This window comes from Lagenorhynchus albirostris, chromosome 11 (assembly GCF_949774975.1).
Source record: "Lagenorhynchus albirostris chromosome 11, mLagAlb1.1, whole genome shotgun sequence".
Taxonomy (NCBI): domain Eukaryota; kingdom Metazoa; phylum Chordata; class Mammalia; order Artiodactyla; family Delphinidae; genus Lagenorhynchus; species Lagenorhynchus albirostris.
Window position 1 is genome coordinate 4424199 of NC_083105.1, and position 20904 is coordinate 4445102.

At 42.8% G+C, this 20904-nt stretch overlaps 1 protein-coding gene across 1 annotated transcript in view; it reads right to left on the minus strand.

Annotated features, from left to right (window-relative positions):
• Positions 1–20904, minus strand: part of ATXN10 (ataxin 10) — a 153687-nt gene that overhangs the window by 119843 nt on the left and 12940 nt on the right. Inside the window, exons 2-3 of the mRNA XM_060166900.1 lie at positions 11963–12154; positions 6857–6939 (exon numbers count right to left, since the gene is read on the minus strand). Coding sequence (XP_060022883.1) covers positions 6857–6939; positions 11963–12154 — 275 coding nt within the window. The remainder of the gene's footprint in view (positions 1–6856; positions 6940–11962; positions 12155–20904) is intronic.

The following is a 20904-nucleotide window of genomic DNA, read 5'->3' on the forward strand; positions in this document are numbered from 1 at the left end:
GAAGGGAAAGAGGGCCCCAGGGGAAGCGAGAGAAGATGGCATCAAGCACCAGCCTTAGAAAACGAGAACAGTTCAATCAGTCGGGACCAAGTCAGACAGACAGAAACCAAACTGTTCTTTAACAAAGAAAATTTAATATATGGAATTGGTTCAACTAAAAAGGCAACACTGAGGTAACACAGAGATTAAGGCTACAGGAAACCACCACCTACCACCCTTCAAACTGGAGGCACAAAGGGAAGAGGGTTAGGTTGTGAGAGCCCAGAAGCCTGGAGGCGCTCTGCAGAGCTGGAACCTGGGCCTCTGCGGAAGGGGCTGCCCAGGCTACCGCTGGCACCTCCGGCGCGTGGAAGAAGGGCCCAGGCCAGCTAACGGTGGTGTCCCTAGGAAATACTAGGAGGCTTTCCGAGTGGGAAGGAAGCTGGAATGGGGACCATCCAGGGGAGACCCGAGAAGGGGCAAGTCACCCTTCCCCCCCCGCCTCCTGGTCCCCACTAGATCCTTCATTGGCTAAACCTCACTGAAAGCGGAGGAGAAATGTGTTTCTGGACGCCCAGCCCCTGCACCACGAAACAAAGCACAGAGGGCTAAGCTCAAAGCCGAGTAACAACAGCCCCGTAACCAGAACGACACCCAACATTAGACAATCACTAACGCGACATGTATGGCTCCAAGTGCTTTATTTTATACAAGTTCTTATTTAATTGTCACAGTAGGCAGATATCTTTATCACGTCACCCAAGTCAGCAGCAGGAGAGGGCCCCAGACCCCACACACCAAGAGAAGAGTGCGACCAGTAAGCCAGTTCTCACGGGTATGTGATGCTGGTAAGTAAATACTTAAAATACTTGTGCACTTTGCAGTGAACGGATGCTACCGAGAATCCCTGCACGCCCACCCCTGGCCCAGCCCCCTCCTCAGGTCACACAACTAAAAGCCAGCGCCCGACAAGCCTCAGTCCCAGCCCTCCGTGCCAGGCCCCAGCTACCCCTGCCTGGCACCCACGCTGAGGGATCAGCGCCTGCACCCGACTGTTCGCTGTTTTCAAAGTGGTTACTTTGGGGCCAGGACAGTGCATACAGACAGAGTAGCATGTGATGAGACCCTGAGTGGAGAGGGAGCGAGACACTTCTGAGGAACAAAAGACCAGCATGAATAAAGCATCAAGAACCAAGGAATGAGGTAACAATAAGTGATAACTAGTATGTGCTGAGTGTTCACTAGGTGCTAGATAGACACTGTGTTCTAACTGTAAGATGTCATCTAACCCCCGCGACAGCCGTATGGGGTCGGGGTTAATATTATCTCCCTCTTGCAAAGAGTAACCAAAGCTCAGAAGGTCACGTAACTGGCCTGGGGCATGAAGCCTGCAAGTGGCAGAAGCAAGACAGGCAAAAACAAGCAGTGGCTCTCCCTCAGCAACAGGAATCAGCTCATCAAGGAAAGGAGCCACAGGAGAGTCTGAGATGAAATGAAAGATCCTGCTCTATTAACGGAAATCCCGGCCAGGCAGCAACCAGGAGATGTTTTTAAGGGCAAGAGGACTTCCAAAGACCTTCAACCTCCTAGATCCCTGCTTTGCTAGGAGGGAGGGATGGGCCTACTGACCCAGGCCCGGAGCTCGGGTCCTCTGTCCTCAGACTTTTCCGGAACCCAGGCCTTCCCTTCAAAGCCTGTCGCTGCTGCTCCAATAGCTCAAAGGCAGAGCACCTGTAAAGATGAAAAAGGTTGAGGCGTGTAATGTGCCTGTGCTATTCACTTATTCATAGTAACTCGACAACTGGCTGCTCAAAGAAGAGTTGCGAAATTGTGGCCAAAAAGCAAAACACTGAGATAAAAAACTCTGAAGACAAAATGCTGAACCAAGAACCTCAAAACTGAATTCACATTATAATCTAAACTAAAGCAGGATACAAACTGCAATACACATTCACAGCCATACACACAAATACTGAAGGATGACTAGAAAAAAGTCAAGTGTTTGCCTAATGCAGCCGGCATATACAATGATTATTTTTCTTTTCATTTTTAAAAATCACTCTATAATGAAATTATATAAAATGTTCATAATAAAAAATAATACCTTCATTTTCATCTTAAGTCGTAGTGTAAAATGACATTTCTATTTCTGCTGAGTATTTTAGAGTATTAACACGGAAATCCTTGTAAGATTTAATTTAACACACAAAAAAAGCCAACAATATAAGTCGGTCTGAAAGCCAAACAACCCAACAATTCATCAGGCAACTAAAAATTAGCACTCTGGATCAGAACATAATTCTGGGAAGGAAAAGGTTTAAAGACGTCCTAGAAACAAGAAAAGAAAACTCCAGACAAAGTACAAATGACAGTTTACTTTTACCAAACAGCTTGTCAAGTGATCTTTATGTAAATACTGCAAATGTTACAAAGCCCCTCAAAAAGCCCAACATTATTTTTACAGATTAGAAAAGAACAAAGGCCAAAAACAACACCAATAACTCAATTAAAATAACTCATGCTTATGTTTACATATAATTTGATGAGCATAATATATTCGTCACACCACTGCAATTATTCTCTGAAAATAATACTCTAAATATTATTTTGACAACGTAATTATAGTTCTTACCTCAAGAGCGCTAACAAAAACCTGGCACAGATACCCTGCTAAAAATCTACAAAGAGTAAGGTCCCCACAGAGAAAGTCAGAAGATAGTACAGGCACTGTATCAAGGAACAAGAACGCTTTTGAAAAGATTTGTTATTAGGTTTGAACTAACATACTATAAAATTTGTTTAAGCTTCATTGTTGAAACAAAGTTGCATTCTTGAATTCCAAATAAAATTCAGTAACATCACTGGCTGCCTTTTTCAAGAAGGTAGTGAGAAGTATCACTTCCACTTTCCCTTTTTGCCTCAGTAATGTCCTTCCAACTCTGTCAACAGACGCAAGCCATCTACTTGAAACTGATACAATTGAAAAAGAAGACCCAGATAAATGGAGAGATGTTCCCTATTCGTGGACCGGAAGACTCAATATCATTAAGATGGCAGTTCTCCCCAAGTGGATCTTCAGATTCAACATAATTCCTAGTATCCACAATACATAAATAACTCTCACAACTTGACAACAAAATTTAAAAGCCCAATTAAAAACTGGGCAAAGGGGGGGCTTCCCTGGTGGCACAGTGGTTGAGAGTCCACCTGCCGATGCAGGGGACGCGGGTTCGTGCCCCGGTCCAGGAAGATCCCACACGCTGCGGAGCGGCTGGGCCCGTAAGCCATGGCCGCTGAGCCTGCGCTCCGCAACGGGAGAGGCCACAGCAGTGAGAGGCCCGCGTACCGCCAAAAAAAAAAAAAAAAACTGGGCAAAGGGCACTTCCCCGGCAGTCCAGTGGTTAAGACTCCACACTTCCAATGCAGGAGGTGCGGGTTCGATCCCTGGTCAGGGAGCTAAGATCCCACATGCCTCACGGCCAAAAAACCAAAACACAAAACAGAAGCAATATTGTAACAAATTCAATAAAGACTTTAAAAATGGTCCACGTCAAAAAAATCTTAAAAAAAAAAAAAACTGGGCAAAGGACTTCAATAGACATTTCCCCAAAGAAGATTTACAAATAACCAAAAGGCACATGAGAAGATGTTCAACGTCATTCGTCATTAGGGAAATGCAAATCAAAACCACGATGAGATACCACTTCACACCCACCAGGATAACTATACTCCAAAAAAAGGAAAACAAATGTCAGCAAGGACGTGGAGAAACTGGAACCTTGTACACTGTTGGTGAAAATATAAAGCAGCTGCTATGGAAAAGTCTGGCAGTTTCTTAAAAATTTAAATATAAAATTGACACACCAATTCCACTCCTAGGTATACACGCAAAAGAACTGAAAACAGGTCCTCAAATAAATATATGTACACACATGTTCAGAGCATCACTATTCTAACAGCCAAACAGTGGCACAAGAGCCACATGGTGGAAACAACCCAAATGCCCATCAATGAATGAACGGATACACAAAACATGTATTCTATGCACACAATGGAATATTATTCAGTCACAAAAAGAAATGAAGCACTGATACATATACAGTGTGGATGAACCTCAAAAAACATTATGCTAACTGAAAGAAGCCAGACAAAAAAGGTCACAAAATTCTATAATTCCATTTATATGAAAAATCCAGAACAGGCAATCCATAGAGACAGAATGCAGAATGGTGGATGCCAGGGGCTCAGGGAACTGGGAAATGGAAAGCAACTGCTCAGTGGGTACAGGGTTTCCTTTTGGGGTGATGAGAATGTTTCCAGTTAGACAGAGGTGGTGGCTGTACAATACTGTGAATGCACTAAATGCTACTCGATTGTTCACTTTAAAGTGGTTAATTTTATGTGATGTGAATCTCGTAACAATAAAAAATGTATTAACTGATATAACTGCAACTACATAAATTGTGAACAACTCTTAATATACCTAACATAAAACAGGTCTATGAAGATCTACGCCCTCTGACTGGTCGATATCAATGAACAGCCAAGCCGCCAACCAAACAACTGATTTATTCATCAATGGCAAACCAGTTCATGAAAAGTTTCAGAAATGTGCTCCTTTGGTTTTTTTGCTAGATCATCTATTCGCTTCAGTGAAGAGAAAATTAATCCTGAGAAGAAAGGATGAAATACTCTTTCATCACATTTTGTAAACACCAAGTAACCAATCTTCTGTAGCAGCTGTGGGATAAAGACAAGGGATACTGGACCGAGCGGGACACAGAGTCAAGGGAAGACACTTTTAAGTGGAAAACAGGAGAGCACATTATACACTGGTGAAATGACAGAGTAAAGAGGGGAAAGGGATGATGCCGGAGAGAAAGGGGACACTTTCAGGGGAAGAGTTTCTGAGTGGGCGAGTGGGGATGGGATTCTATGCACAGGTGGAGGAGGGCTGGCTCTGCTCTGACGGTTATTTACTCACAGCGTTTGTGCAGTGCTTCCTCTGGTGTCTTATTTAGGAATCCACCATTACCAGAGAAACCTACTCCTGCCCACCCTAGTTCCTCAGCTCTGTCAGTGACACACTACCCACCACATCGGTGTTTTTTCCAGCAATTATGAAACGTAGTACATTCTGAACTCTCTTTCTGAATTATCATACCACAGTCAGACTTCAAAAATAACTGCTTTTCCATACAAGAGAGTGAAATCTGTATTTTACTGCTGGTTTTTAACCCCCCAATTTGAGCACTGAGGCTTCTGTTTTATCACAAAATGGAGCTACAAGAATACTTTTAAATATACAACATTTTAAAACACTTTACAACCTAATGCTACACCCTACCAAATTGAGAATACTAAAGAAATTATTGCTGTTCCAAAAAACTTAGAGCCAACACTTTGTGTGCCAATTCTTAGATAATTTAATTAGTTCAAAAAATAATTACAATGTCCCAGAGGAAGAATCCTAAATCAAATAGAAAGACACAGGAATTTTAACAAATGAGTTTTAAATGAAAACACTAAGAAATCACAGAGTAGAATGAGAACTAAACTAAGCTGGGTGGTACCTCTGACAGTTCAGTTAGCCTGTTTCACTGTGGGCCTCGGTCTCTATGCCTCTGAAGAAAGACGATCAGCTCAAATTCTCTCTCTACCTTCTCAAAGCAGCCTCCCCACTAACATTCAGATAAGCATGCTTCACTTTATACAGTAAGTATAGGCATTAAGAATTGTATATAAATCAACATTTTAAATACAGCTGGAGAGCTCTCATTTGAAGTAACTATTCATTGAATTAGCACTAAGAAAAATTTTTTTAACCTCCAATCTAGTACATTTTATAAGCTGGATATTTACATTGAGATGTTCTATTAAATGACTTAGGTTTACCCTCAAGTATTTCAATTCCTTGGATAAAGAGATCACCTGTTAAAATTATATGTTTTTATTTTTAAATATAATGGTATGATAATAACCTCTGTCCAAAGAAGTGTTGATGCAAGTAGTTCAAGAACCAAAAACATTCCAAAAAGTCTGGAAAGGCTGCCTGGTCTTCAAATTAAGGAGCTTGGTTTTTCTCTTAATCCCGTACCAACAGCTATTAACACTCAGAGCTAACTTCCCTCTGTGTCATGCTGTATATTTGCCTTATTTAATATACTTAATACAAGGCTCCCCTCACTGGAACGTACACATCTGAGGACAGAGATTTTTGACTGCTTTGGTCCCTGTTCAGATCACATGCAACACCGAGAATAGGGCCTGCCACATCGACACATATTAAAAGACACAGTAACACTTTGCTAGGGCTGCCATAACGAAGTACCACAGACTGGGTGCCTTAAACAAGAAAAATGTGTTTTCTGTTTTGAAGCTAGAAGTCTGAGGTCAAGGCGTCGGCAGGACTGACTTCTTCTGAGGCCTCCCTCCTTGGTTTGCAGGTGGTCATCTTCTCCCTGTGTCTTCACATGGTTGTCCCTCTGCACCTGTGTCCTCATCTCTTCTTATAAGGACACCAGTGACACTCGATTAGGGTCTACCCGTATGACCTCATTTTACCTTAATTATCTCTTTAAAGGCCCTGTCTCCAAATATAATCACATTCTGAAGTATACTAGGGGTTAGGACTTCAACATATGAATTGGGGGAGGCGGGGTGGGTGGAACACACACAATTTAGCCCACAACAGAGGGAGAAAATTGGAAGTCACTACAACTTTCTTCTATGATGATTCTTTAATATCACTAATGAAGTTTCTCTGTATCATGAAATACAGAACCATCTGCTTTAATGAATGATGTAATACTCAGAGTACTGGTATTTAAATCCTTTTCAAAGATATAAGTAATCCATGAATCATACTGCAAATTACCTGTCAACAGGGATTCCTGTTCCACTCGAAGTTCACGAAAAAGAAGAATCAAATCAACAGCAACACCAATTGTATCCAAGTTCCTGTATAAGGTTTTTAAAAAGGACAAAGTTAGACACACTCTTTTTCTTAAACCTGCACTTCAAATTATGATCCACAATGAATGCGGAGACTACCGGTTAACAGTTCCTGTAGTGGGCAGAATAATGGCCCTCCAAGGTATCCACATCTTAATACCCAAAACCTGTGAATATGTTACCTTACATGGCAAAGGGGACTTTTACAGTCGTGAATAAATTAAGGACCTTGAGATGAAAGGACTATCCTGGATTATTAACCAGGCGGGCCCAATGTGTCACACGGGTCCTTATAAGAGGAATACTAGAGGGTCAGGGAGGGCAGCCATGAGCCAAGGAGTGCAGGCAGCCTCTACAAGCTGGAAAAGGCAAGGAAAATGATTCTCCCCTAGAGCCTCCAAAAGGGGTTCAGCCAGGTTGGCCCACTGTGGACTTCTGAATTTCAGAACTGTAAGATAATAAATGTGTTATTTTAAGCCACTACGTTTTTAGTCATTTGTCAAGTAGCAACAGGACACTACTGTGGGTAGGAGAAATGGGGTGCTGCTGTAACACACAGATACGTGGACGTGGCTCTGGGATCTGGCAATGGGCAGAGGCTGGAAGAATTTTGAGAAGCGTGACAGAAAAGGCCTAGATGCCTTGAATAGAAACGTGGACACTGAAGGCACTGCTGGTGAGATCTCAGAAGAAAATGAGGAACTCGTTACTGGAGACTGGACGGAAGAATCCTTTTTCTCCAGCGGCAGAAGCTTAGCAGAACGATGAACCTGTTTCCAAGCAACACGTTGAAGGTGTGGCCTGACTTCCTCTTGGTGTGTATGGTAAAATGCGAGAGGCGAGAGACAGAGGAGACTAAAAGGGAACCAGGTATGATTTGGGAAATTCTCAGTCTATCCGGATTGCAAAAGACGCTAAAACTAGACTATTCACTGTGAGGAAACTGTGCTCTGGAGAGAAAGCCAAGGATGTGGCTGGATGACCTTTTGCTAATGTCTTGGAAGAACCAAAAGGTTGGTGTTCAGTTACACAGAGGGCTCTTTAAAGAGACTAGGAGTGTTACTCATTCCCCTCAGTGATCTCAGCAGAAATCAGGAATAGAGGTGGGGTTATCTAAGAAAGCTCTATGGCAGACCCTAGATTGCTTAATGGTATATAACTCCCCGTGACATACATGTGAGACCCACAAGGTTTTTGAGAATGTTATACCAGTAGAAACTCTGCCAACCTGGATGAAATGCACAGAGAAAGGATGAAATGAAAGAAGGCTGTTAAACTCCCAAAATCCCACAGGCAGGAAAGAGGCTGATAAAGTTACTCAGCTGAAAACATGTATGACTCTTACCCTTTGAGAAAAAGGAAGGATGACTCTGAGGGTAGGACTAAGGGCAGAGCCCCAAGCCACAGAGGATCATTCCCAGGCCTCAAGACCTGAGTTTGCCCAACTGGATTCTGAAATTGCTTGGGACCGGTGACTCCCTTTTACCTCAATTTCCTCCTCTTTTAGAGGGTCATGTCTAAAGCTGTTACCCTAGGCCTGTCGTACCACTGTATTTTGGGAGCAGACAACGTCGTGTCTAGTCTCACATGTCCAAAGATAAAGAGGAATTTTGCTTCAGGATGAATCACATCCAGAGTCTCACCCAGATGTAATTTAGGTGCTAAGATTTGGGACTTTTTAGCTAATGAGACTTAGATGAGACTTGGGGCTTGAGTTGATGCTGAACGGGTCGAGAATGTGGGGGACCTTGAGACGAGATGAATGTATTTTGCAAATAGGACAGACGTGAATCTTTAGGGGCCAAAGGGTAGACCGCGCTAGGCAAAATAATGGCCCCCTAAAGAGGTCCACATACTAAACTCTGGGAACTGAATAGATTACCTTACATGGCAAAGAGATGTGATGTAATCAATTTATATTTGATCCCGTTTCTGGCACAGAGCTCCTAAAACCCTTGAAGTTCCTGTGTGAGAGGAAGGCCTTTTGTTATTCGTAACAAGCCCCTTTCAACCATACCTGAGCTTATGCTAAAGAGGGGACTCTTCCTGGGCCTGCAGGATGGGAGGTGGCTGCCAGAGGGACCAGCCCTAAGATCAGACAGCTGGAACCTTCAACCCCAACCTCCTACCTCTGAGGAAGGGAAGGCAGCTCAATCACCATGGCCGGTGATTTAATCAATCACACCTATGTGATGGAACTTCCACAAAAAGTCTGAAACAATGAGTTTGGAAAGCTTCTGACTGGGCTGATGAGCACATCAAAGTGCTCAGAAGATGGCATGCCTGGAGAGGGCGCAGAAGCCCCATCCTATGCATCTCTTCCAGGTGGCTGTCCCTCTACAGTACACTAGGAACAGAATGTAAAGTGCTACCTTGAGTTCTGTGAGTCGTTCTACTGAATTATCAAACCTGAGGGGTGTCCTGGGAACCCCTGAATTTGTAGTCAGCTGGGCAGAAATGTAGCCTGGGTACCCCATTTGCAGCTGGCATCCAAGGTGGGGCAGTCTTGTGGGACTGAGTCATGAAGTTACGGGATCTGAAGCCACTAACTTGAGGTAGTTAGTGTCGGAATGGAACTGAATTGTTGGACTGCTGGCTGTTTTTGGAGAATAAGAACTGGTCAGAAAATACCACAAGAGACTTTCTAGGAGTGATTAAATTAATGGTTTGAAGATGGGAAGATTATCCTGAATCACCTGGGTGGGCCTCATGTAACCATAATGGTCCTTATCAGAGGGATGCCATATGGTCAGAGTCAGAAAGAGACTGGAAGAGGTTACAGTGTTGCTCTGAGGTAAAGGAATGCAGGCAGCCTCAGGAAGCTAGAAAAGCCAAAGGAATCAATTCTCTGCTAGAGACTCCAAAAGGAACCAGCCCTGCTGACACTACCTTTAGGTCAGGAAAACTGATTTTGGACTTCTGACCTCCAGAACTGTCAGATAGTAAATCTCTGTTATTTTAAGCTACTGAATTTGCAGTACTTTGTTACAGCAGCAAAGGAAACTCATACAGCTCCCTACCTTCTTCACTTCTTCTCAACATAAATCAGAATTATACCAAGACATTCACTGCTTAAGAAGAGGGTCAGGGTCGGTGTGCACAAGGCTAGAGTCCTCTCTCCCCTCCCCAAGGCCAGGTGGGCAGACAGCCATTGCTCCTTTCCTCTTTACCCGAACACAAGACTGGTGGGAAAAGGGGCTCAGCACCTGCCTCCGAAAAGAAGATGCTGTTCCACCTCTGTTCCTCCTCTTGCCTCTACATATACGAATGGCTGCCAGGCACCTGGGCCCACTGCCTGCTTCTGTAAGGCCAGATTTGGTGGGGGGAGAAAAATGTAACTTCATGACAAGAAAAGTCTATGAAATTCAAAGTTCTGTGTTCACAAATGAGGTTTTACTGGAACACGGCATGTGCGTTTGTTCACGTACCACATATGGCTCCCTTCTACTACAATGGGAGAAGTGAGCCCCTCCGACAGAGATCACAAAGCCTGAACTATTTATCTGGCTCTCTGCAGTAAAAGTATAGCGACCCCTGCAACAGGGACTGTATTTACATGCAGAGCTAACTGCTTTCAACAGTCTTCTTTGAGTCCTTCCTGAAATTCCACATGACTCAGACTGTTTGCTTTGCTGTATCATACCCCATGTTCCATACATCCTTGGCAAAAAATAATTCCACTCCATACAAAGTGCAATGTTCAGACAAAAGATGTAAAAAGGTCTAGGCCTTAATAGCATCCTACTTTTTAACTAACTCTTTAATAACTGAAAACATCAGAAAAATACATACTGGTTGAGATCTGAATCTTGACAGGCTCGGGAATATCAGCTTTAGTTAAGGTTGACCTCAAAGTCCCTACCAGAATCTTTGTTGTCTTTCTGACTACAAAAATGTTTTTCCCAGGAGCTGATGCCCTGAATGGTTAGAATTTCCATTCTAGGGCTCTCCTTTCCCTCTCCCGTCACACTAGAGGGCCTCCCTGCCTAGAAAGGGACAAAATAATCTAGCCTCTGGCCTGCTGCTTCTAGCTGCTTCTAGTTATACTTTTTCAATGTTAACTATTACCACCAAGATCATTACTGTTTCTATCCATTTATCTGTATAGGGACGCCATGTTCAATTTTGTGCTGAAGTTAAACAACTCTCTCTTTTGATTCCCTCTCCTTTGATCTAAAAAAACCTCATTAATCATATCAAAGCCTCAGGTATAGACCGTCTAGGCAGCACAGGGAGTCTCTCCATCAGCTTCTGGGCCAGCCCGACTTCACTCATCATGGCAGTAACAGGGAGCCCGGGGGCTCTGTCTACATTCAAGTCCAGGAAATAAAAGTGAGCATGCTTTGTGGCTTCTAACTTCATCTCAAGTAAAAATTGTTAATAAAAAGCAGATTGCATAAAATCAAAGAGGAAGGGTGCTCAGTTCTGGGAGGAGAGTGTAACATGTAGAAGAACAAGAGCAGGACAGGGCAATTCTCTTGCTCATCTTGGTAACCACATTTTAGTTGCATATTATAAATTAGGTGGCAGCAGCTGGCAACTTTACACAATCTTAAGGAACGCTTAAGATAAACCGTCTTAGAAATTCACATCGTGCTCCCTGTTTGAAGTAAACACAAGGGCAACTAATTAAAACACTAAAACTAATTAAAACACCTACAACTAAGAAAAGTGAAGTCCAGAACTGCAAATGTATTTAGGCAGGCAGAATCTAGAATCAAAGAATCAAAATTAAGTTCAAATCATTGTGTTATGTAAAAAACCAAATCCCTCAAAACATCATAAATACAAGTGAGAAACCTGAATGACCCCTAACGTTACACATGTTGTCCCATGACATACTCACCAGGAGTCTCCCACAGCAAGTCCTGCAGAGCACCTGTCCCCGGAGACGGAGAGTCTCCTAATAAACACAGGTGACTGCGATGCCAAAACCATCTCTAACAGGTAGGCCAACGTGACAGAAGCAGCATGCACGCACACAAAGAGATATTATCAAAGGCATATATGTAACTACAAAGAATAGTACCTGATTGAATTTTGGTTCACAGAACACTCAATACAAGCATTCCGGAGACACCGGAAGCACTCCGTTATCAACTGCAGACTGGAAGCCAGATGTTCCACTTGGGATGGGTCTCTGCAGGCCAGCTCAACGGCATGAGAAGATTTCTTTAAGATATCCAGGACTCTTTGGAAAATAGTCCTGGGTGCTGTTTCTCTGAAAAAGGATAAAATTGTTACAAACCAGAAAAAAAAGAAAAAGACATTTCCAAATGTCCTTTTCAGAACACTGCTGGTACTTAATTTTGTGGGGAGGCAAGCTAGGCCTATCTGTTCCAGCTCCTTAGTTTACGACACAAAAGAGCTATGTACACTGAGCACTTCGCCAAGGCACTGCTCTTATCAACCTGTCCCTGTATTATCTCATTTAATCTTTGCATTAACCTTATGAAGCCAATACTGTCCTCTCCATTTTAAAGACAAGACACCTGACACAGAAGAGTCTATGTAACTTGCCCACATCCCTCAGCTAATAACTTTTGGAGCCACAATTCCAACTGAAACAGTCGGATTTCCACCCCCACAACAACCCGAACCCCCGTTTAAGGTGACTGTTTATGGTTATGGGTCTGCCCCTAGTCAAACCAGAATATCTGCATCTCACGTTCTAGACAGAGAATATAACCATGTCCTCTGTCACCCAGTGTGTACCTGAAGTAAAGTTATGAGAAAGGATCCTCACGAAGGACTGCCTGGGGGACAGAGCCACTACCCATTCTTAGATAGAGGAGCCAGAAGCAGTGCTCTGAGCTTACACACGTTCAACCACAAAGATAGGGAGCCGGGGGAGCAGGAAGGAGGGAAGGAGACAAACAGAAGCAGAGGGAGACGGACAGAGAGAGAGAGCGAGCTCGCTTCCAGGCAGTGTGTGTGCCCGGGGCAGGGGATGAACCTGTGGCTGTTCACCCCGCCCCACCCACAACTGGGCACCTCAGTTCCCACGGCCTCTCATGCCAGGAGCACTGCCCGCACTGGCTCTCATTCCACAGCTATGAAGAGAAGGATTTCTGTGTGCAGCACGGCACCTAAATGCAAGCCCATTTCCTCATTCCGCGAATCCCCTAAAGAAACAAGAATCCGCTTTAATGTCAGAAGAAAAACTGCTGTTAGACAACTGAAGAGACTCTTACAAGATAAGTCCTGACCATAGGAATTTTCTCCCTGTGCTCACACTGTGGAATCCCAGCACCCTACATTCACCCCCTGGATGAACTGAAGCCAGACCACCGGGGAGCGCGCATTTCTCCAGAAGCCCGGCCACTGAAGCGCCCCAAGCGGCTGTGCTTGCTCGGGGGCCTGGGAGACACTCCCTCCACGAGCTTCAGGACCATAAATACTTGTACTCCAAGTGTCGCCTTTTTATCTTAAGGATGGATGATATAAATCACTTTATTTATCACGTTCTCCTCTGTCTTTGCCTTTAAGAAGCCTGGAGTCAAACCCACGACCCATCTTTAACACTATGAATCCCTCAGCATGACTTCTGAGTACTAACCTTATTTCTGGCTTTTCCCTCCCCTCCAATTTCCTCCCTTACCTTTATTTTATCTAACTGTATTTATTTTTTAAGGCACGTCAGATTTGTTTTTGGAAAGAGGCAGAATATAATCAATTAAAAATTGGGAAATCGTGCATAAAATAATCTGCCCCACCTCCCCCCGTTGGCCCTCTCTAAATGGGGATCATGAAGCTTTGACTCAGGGTCGCAGCAATTAAGCGACCAAATAAAAAAGCCAAAGTTCAAAGGTGCAGCATTAGTCCTGCCTCAGAAACTGTATAAAACAATGGAGTGTGTAAGCCACTTTCAGTGACAATATGACAAAAAGAAGATTCACTAACACTCTCAGGACAGCTTTAAGGAGAAGTGGGTGCTGCTGGGGAGAAGGCAATTCCCACTCTACCCCGAGAGCTCTTGCCACTGGACTAATAATAAAATTGACAGACACGCAGGAGAAAAAGAAATTCTAATTCGTGTGCATGGAGGTCTCATAGAAATGGGACCTAAAAAATGTGCCACAGCAGGCGGCTTTTATACTTTTTAGACAAAGAAACACTAAATTTCTGAGGAATTGACTGAACAAAGAAACTTAGGCTTTGGGTGCTTAGTTAGTGAAGAATCTAAGGAGAGTCTGGACTTGGGGTAGTATGTTATAGAGGAAACAAGGTTTGTTTATATAGGCTTCTTGGCCCCAAATTCACCTCTGGGGATAAGGCTGTCCTTCTGACTCCAGATGCAAGGAGGGTACCTCTCACACGGAGATTTACTGCCTGCTTTCAACAGAGAGGAGGCTCAGAGCGTCCCTCTTGCACTGGCTTTTTCTTAAGTAACTTTAATTAAAAAAAAATCAATATGCCACTGCGGCTTATTTGGGGGAGGCGTGCTCTGGGCTCGAACAATACTAAATATAGTGCAGGCACTATTAACACGCTCAGAAAGTACCCATGGGTTTAAAACATTCTGAAGAATGCCAAGAGTGATCATGATTTCTACAACAAAGAATAAACCTAATTACCTCTATCTGCCCCACCTGCATAAAGTTTTGATGACATTTATTACTTAATCTTATAGTCAAGTAAAAGTAGAGCTCTAGAACTCCAATAATCTACAATAAAGCCTCTTTTTTCTTTTCTCCTACGATGACTAAGAAATGTGTGTTTATACCTGAGGTAAAGAAGCCAGTATGATTTCTTTCAGCGGGTCCTTCACAAGCTCCCTCTCTCATGGGCACCACCTTCCTACTGTGAATGGTCTTCTCTGATGTCACTCTTTGAAATCTTAACCACTGCTTCACTCAAAACTGACATCTAGCACAGCAAAGGCTTTGAAATCAAACTATAATAGACAACACAAAATAACAGCACTGTTCTTAGGAAAACTGGCTAACTGATACGCCAACCACAGAACAATTAGTAAGTTCATGAACCACCCTAAATAATTTCCAATGTTACATGTTAATTTGTCACATATACACCATGCCTTTCTCCTTCATTACACTTTTAACCAAAAGAAAAATGTTTACCTGAACTACGGCCAACCAAAAGATTCCTGAAACACAAGTAACTATTAATAGCTACTAAAGAGTAATCACAGCAACATCTATCGGCATACAACAGTTCACATACGCAGTATAAAGAGAAAATAAATTGGGATTGTGATCACTGTCATTTGTCCTCCCCATGGATTCCTGAAACCAGCAAGCACTGGCAATCCTCTGGGTCTGTTCACATGTATGCCCTCCCCCAGAATCCCTTTCACACCACCCCCACCCAAGCCTCTGCCTGGAAGAATCTGGGGGCTCCTTTCAGGCCTCTGAAAACTCACAGCCCTGGTGAGACTCCTCTGCTACTCAGAGTACTCAGGGGAGCCGCATCCCATCTCTATGCGCCCCTGGAGCTCGGTCCATAGAATGGAATTGCACTTACCCACATCAGATTACATTCACTGATGCGGTCTATCACCCCAGCTAGACTATAAATCCCAGAAAAATAGAAACTACCTTATTTTTTTCTGTATCTCTAGGGCCCAGACCTGCATTCACTAATTGCATTTGTTCAATTCAAGTTTAAAACAGTGATGAGACTATTCGCGTATTCAGAGCGGGATCTAACTGCTTCACAGACTTGTCAGGTAACCCATGTACTTGAGCATGTGCCCTGAGCCAGGCACCAGGCCTGATGGGAGCAGTGAAATCAGTGTACTTTGCAGCAGCAACTGGAAAAAGGGAAACACTGAGGAACTAGCTCAACTCGTCCATTCCCATTAAGAAATGCACACATCCTGGACCCAAAAATTTGAAAAAAAATGGTCATATCTTAAGATGTTGATATCTTATAATTGGTATTTAAGAAACATCTAATTTCTCCTTCCCCACTGAATGATAAGCTTACCCATTGAATGGGTAAGCTTAAAGGGGGAGGGAGAGGTGAGGGGTTGTAACTCAATTAACTACATTTTAAATTTCTTGAAAGCAGAGACTATTTCTTTTTTTTCTTTTTTTTTTTTTGCAGTACGCGGGCCTCTCACTGTTTTGGCCTCTCCCGTTGCGGAGCACAGGCTCCGGATGCACAGGCTCAGCGGCCATGGCTCACGGGCCCAGCCGCTCCGCAGCATGTGGGATCTTCCCGGACCAGGGCATGAACCCATGTCCGCTGCATCGGCAGGCGGACTCTCAACCACTGCGCCACCAGGGAAGCCCAGCAGAGACTATTTCTTAGAGTCTGTACCCCTCTATAAAGGGTGAATGGAAAAAAAAAAAAAACCTTTTCCTCTAGAGCCATATAATAAATATCTACAGATTTTATTCACCATATTTTTATACAATATAATAAATTAACAACTTTCATCAGATGAGGACAAAAAAAGCTTTTCATTAACAGTAACTACTATGAAAACATTTAACTCTCTTCTGTACCTCTTTACCTTCTCCACAGCCTTGAAAGAAAGCTATTTGGCATTACAGATCCAAAGGAGTCCTAATGTACTGTCTGCAAATTCCATGTTCACTGTCAAGACAGCACAGCTAAGTATGTGTAATGATTAACGACAGTGAAATAACCAGTAAAGATCAGTCAATCGTTTGTATATTACAAATGTTGTTAATAATAAAAATTGCTGTCATTTCTGCTTTAACCAAACTAACACAAAATATTCACAAAGACTTTAAGAAGCTTAGCTACTTCATTCACAGAAGGCCGAAAGTACTTAGAAGGACAATTAAAATTCAACCATTAGACATTCCTTTTACATAGGAATGAATGTATACTCTGAAGACAACTTATAAATGAAATGTTACATTACAGAACAAAAACAGCCTTTGAATTATACAAAAGGTAGAACTGCACTTCCTTCAAGTTTGAACAGATCTGTAGGTTTAATCCTGACAAGTCCTGTTTGAATAAAACTAAAGAAAACTACCGGTGATTACAGCACAGGTTAGATAGGCCTAACATACCATCCGTACTCACATCTTACAGTCAGTTCATGAGGCGGGACCTCCTTCTGAAAAGGAGACTAAACTGTTCGTCATTTAACACTACGACTAAGACTTACATCCTGGTTGAAAGATTCATTCTAATACCCAACATTTAATTAAAAATTGGCAAATGTGGTTTAGACTAGTTTAACCACTGTCACTGAGAAAAACTATTAGAATACACACAAGTTCAGAGATTAAAATTACAATCATTGGTTGTTATTTAAAACCATAAACCCCTTAATGATTTGACTGCTCTAGATGAACAAAGACAGAAAATAAAAACATTTCTGTCTCCTACCAGAAAGAGCCTGGGCAAAAGTTTGAAATTCATCTCTGCAGACCTCAAAACTCTCCTTTATATACTCTCTTCCCCTCTTCTGTCACATCCAGGACACTCAAGCTGAGACAACTCCCTGAGACAGGGTTGCAGGGCTGGCAAACTTTTTCTGCAAAGAGCCAGAGAGTAAATATTTTAGGCTTTGAGGACCTGACAACCTCTGTCACAACTTCTCTGTTGCTGCAGGGCAAAAGCAGCCATAGACAACATCCAAAAGAATGAACACAGCTGTGTTCTAGTAAACTCTTTGTATGGACACTGAAATTTAAAGTTCATATAATTTTCATGTGTCATGAAATTTTGTTCATTTGTTTTCCCCTACCCTTTAAAACGTAAAAATCATTCTTAACTCAAAGGCCATTTAAAAACAAAGCAAAACAAACAAACAAAAAAACAGGTGGTAGGTCAGATTTGGCCCACAGATCATAGTTTGGCGATACCAGCTTTAAAGGGTTCCAAATATATCAGTCCTCTCCCCCACCTCGAAAAGCCACATGCTTCCCTCTTTCCCAATGTCCTCACCACAGTCAAAATTCATCTGTCATCAGAACAAAGAGAATCTCAAATGCATTATACCAAGCAAAGGAAGGGAAGAGAAGGTGAAATGCACAGAAGTGGACAGTGTCCAGAAGAGAACTGTGCACACAGAGAAACCTGACAAATGACAGTGCTGGGCACTAAAGATCCCAGGTGAAGGCCAGACTGTTCCAGTAGAGGTGCTGGAACAACTATCAATCATATGAGAAAAAACCAAATTGGAGCCTTATGTATAATCCTACTAAAAGTAACTCCAGATGGATTTAGGAATATATGTTAGGCAAAACTATGAAACTCTGGAAGAAAATATATGGAGAATGTCTTTATAGTCTTAGGTAGAGAAGGATTTTTGTATGTAAGACCTTATTTAAAAAGTGGTATTTGAGCATAGAACTGAAGAAGGTGAGGAAGCAAACTATGCCCTTCCTGTGAGAAGAGCTTAGATGGCAGGCAAAGGCATCACAGAACGGCAGGGGGCTTGGTGGAAGCATCCAGTGACTCAGGGGTAAGACACAGGCTCTGTAGGCCACTAAAAGTGAACCCAGGGAGGGTTCTAAGCAGAGGAGTGACATCACCTGACTTTCACTTTGAAAGGATCCCTCTGGCTATTCTGTAAAGAACTGATCACAGCAGGAGAAAGAAACGACAACTGGAGATCAGTCAGGACACTATTCTTGGAAAAGAGTGGCAGAGGCAGACATAATAAGCACAGATCAGATTCTGAATATATTCTGAAGATGGAGCCAATAAGACTTGAGGGTAAATTATTATGAGGGGTAGCTGAGAAAGGGGAGTCAAGGATGGCTCCAAGCTTTGGCCTGAGCAATAAATGGACAGATGTATCTGCTGTGTACTGAGTTGGAGGAGACTGCTGTAAAGATATATGGAGGAGGGGGGAATTGGGAGTTCAGATGGAGATTTGCTGAATTTGAGGTACTTATTAGAAATACAAGCGGAAATGTGGAGTAGGCAGATGAACATACAAGTCTGGAGATCAGGAGAAAAGTCCAGCTAAAGAAAACTGTTAGAGTTACCATCAAATGTAAAGTAGTAAAACCCCAAGGCTGAATGCAATTGCAGGGAGAGTACAGGTAGGTGGGGACAAGAGGTCTGAGGACTGAGCTCTGGACCTCAGAGAGAAAAGCCAACAAGAGAGGAGAATCCGAAGGGGGTGGTGTTCTAGAAGCCAAACGAAGAAGGTGTTTCAAGGAGAAAGAAGTGATGAACTACAACAACTGCAGCTGATAAGGATTTATCCAGTAAGATTTAAGATTTTAAGATTTATCTTAAATCCAGTAAGATAAGGATTTAAGATGAAGACCAATGGACTTGGCAATGTGGAATGGGTTCAAAAGAAAAGAGAAATTGTGGTAGGTGAATATAAAAAACTCTTTAGAGAAGCTTTATTATAAATGGCAGCAGAGAAAAATCAGGGAAATGGGGGAGAGATTTTTCTCAGGATGGGAAAAATTACAGCAGATCTATAAACTGATGAGAACAATCTAACAGAAAAGGTAAAACTGATGATTTAAGAAACGGGGGGGAGGGGAAGAGAACTGTTGGAGCAAGGTATGCAAAAGGGAGGGGAATTTAGTGCAGACCTTTGAAGCAAGACAGTTCACCGACAGTCACAGAGGGAAGGCAAATCATGGGGACGGATACAAGTAGGGGGTAGGGAGGGCAGTGGGAGTTCCTGGAAATTACCTTCTGGTTGCCCCTATTTTTTCCGAAAAATAGGAAACTGAGAAGGAGGATGAGGGAGAGGCAGCCGAGCTGTAGGGAGAGCAAAAGGCACAAACCAGTTGGCTAGGAAAGCAGGAGGATGAAATGGACTAGGGAAATAGAAGGACTGCCTGCCAGGTAGAACTAAATGCCTTCCCAAGGTCAGTGATCATCCATTCACAGAAAGACCAATCAGTCTGGTTGTAAGTTTTCCTCCATCCTCGTTCAGTTGTTTGGGTGCAGACACAAAGGAAACAGCAAGGTGGATTTAACTAGAGCTGAAGTTTTACCAGGAAAGTATGACAAGGTTAGAAAAGGCAAGGGAACTGAGAATGTATACAAGGAAATGCTTTATTACTGATCCTTAGATCTAAACTGGATTTAAGAAGGGAAATGTGAACATAAGGAACAAAAGGGACAGTGAGTAGGAAGGAGTAGGACCAACAGACTGTGGGTCCTGGTGGGGTTGAAGACTTGTTGGAATAGGGGACCCAGAGAGACAGGATACAACAGGCAGCCAGAGTGGGACTCTTGCAATTAAGATTGTGGAGGGAACACAACCATGGTTAATCATAAGGCCTGGCTAGCACATGGCAATGTGTAGTTAGATGGGAGGAAGGAGGTGTCCAAGTTCACTGAAGGAGAGAAAGTCAAGAAATAAAAGGCCAGGGTAATGAAAGGATAATCTATGTAAAAACTAAAATAACCAAGATTTAAGATAGGAGAAGTAATGCAGAGTTAACAGTGAACTACAGCTAAATTCTTTAAGGAACGACATAGAGGGACCAACAGACCTTTTAATAGCAGAAGAGATTATCCATGAGGTATACTCTGATGGCATGAGATGAAAAGTTGGAGGGGTTTTGGAGGAAGAAGTTCTGAAAGCAGCAATGACAATCACCTTCACACCTACACACCTTCAAGCCAAGCAGTACACTGGATATAGGAGAAAACAGCCGACTTTGAGGACATTCTGGGAAAGGTCTGTCCTTAGAAGTGAGCCGTATTTCACCTAGATCAAGAAGATGAAAGGAGTGTTCAGAGAGGTTGAGGACATAGGGAATTTTGCGCACGGGAAGGGTTTTAAAAGCTGAGGAGTCAGAAAAGGATCCATACAAAGGGTTAAGGGAGTCAGAGAGTAACAGAAAACCTAGGAGTTTCCCATATTAATTAGAAAATCAGCTTGTGAATGTCTAGAAAAAACCCCGTTGAGATTTTATTTTGAATGGCATTGAAACCACAGGTCAACTTGGGGAGAACTGATGTCTCTACGTTATTGCAGTTTCCTATCATGTAATGGTATAACCATTTATGTTTTCTTTAATGTCTTTTGAT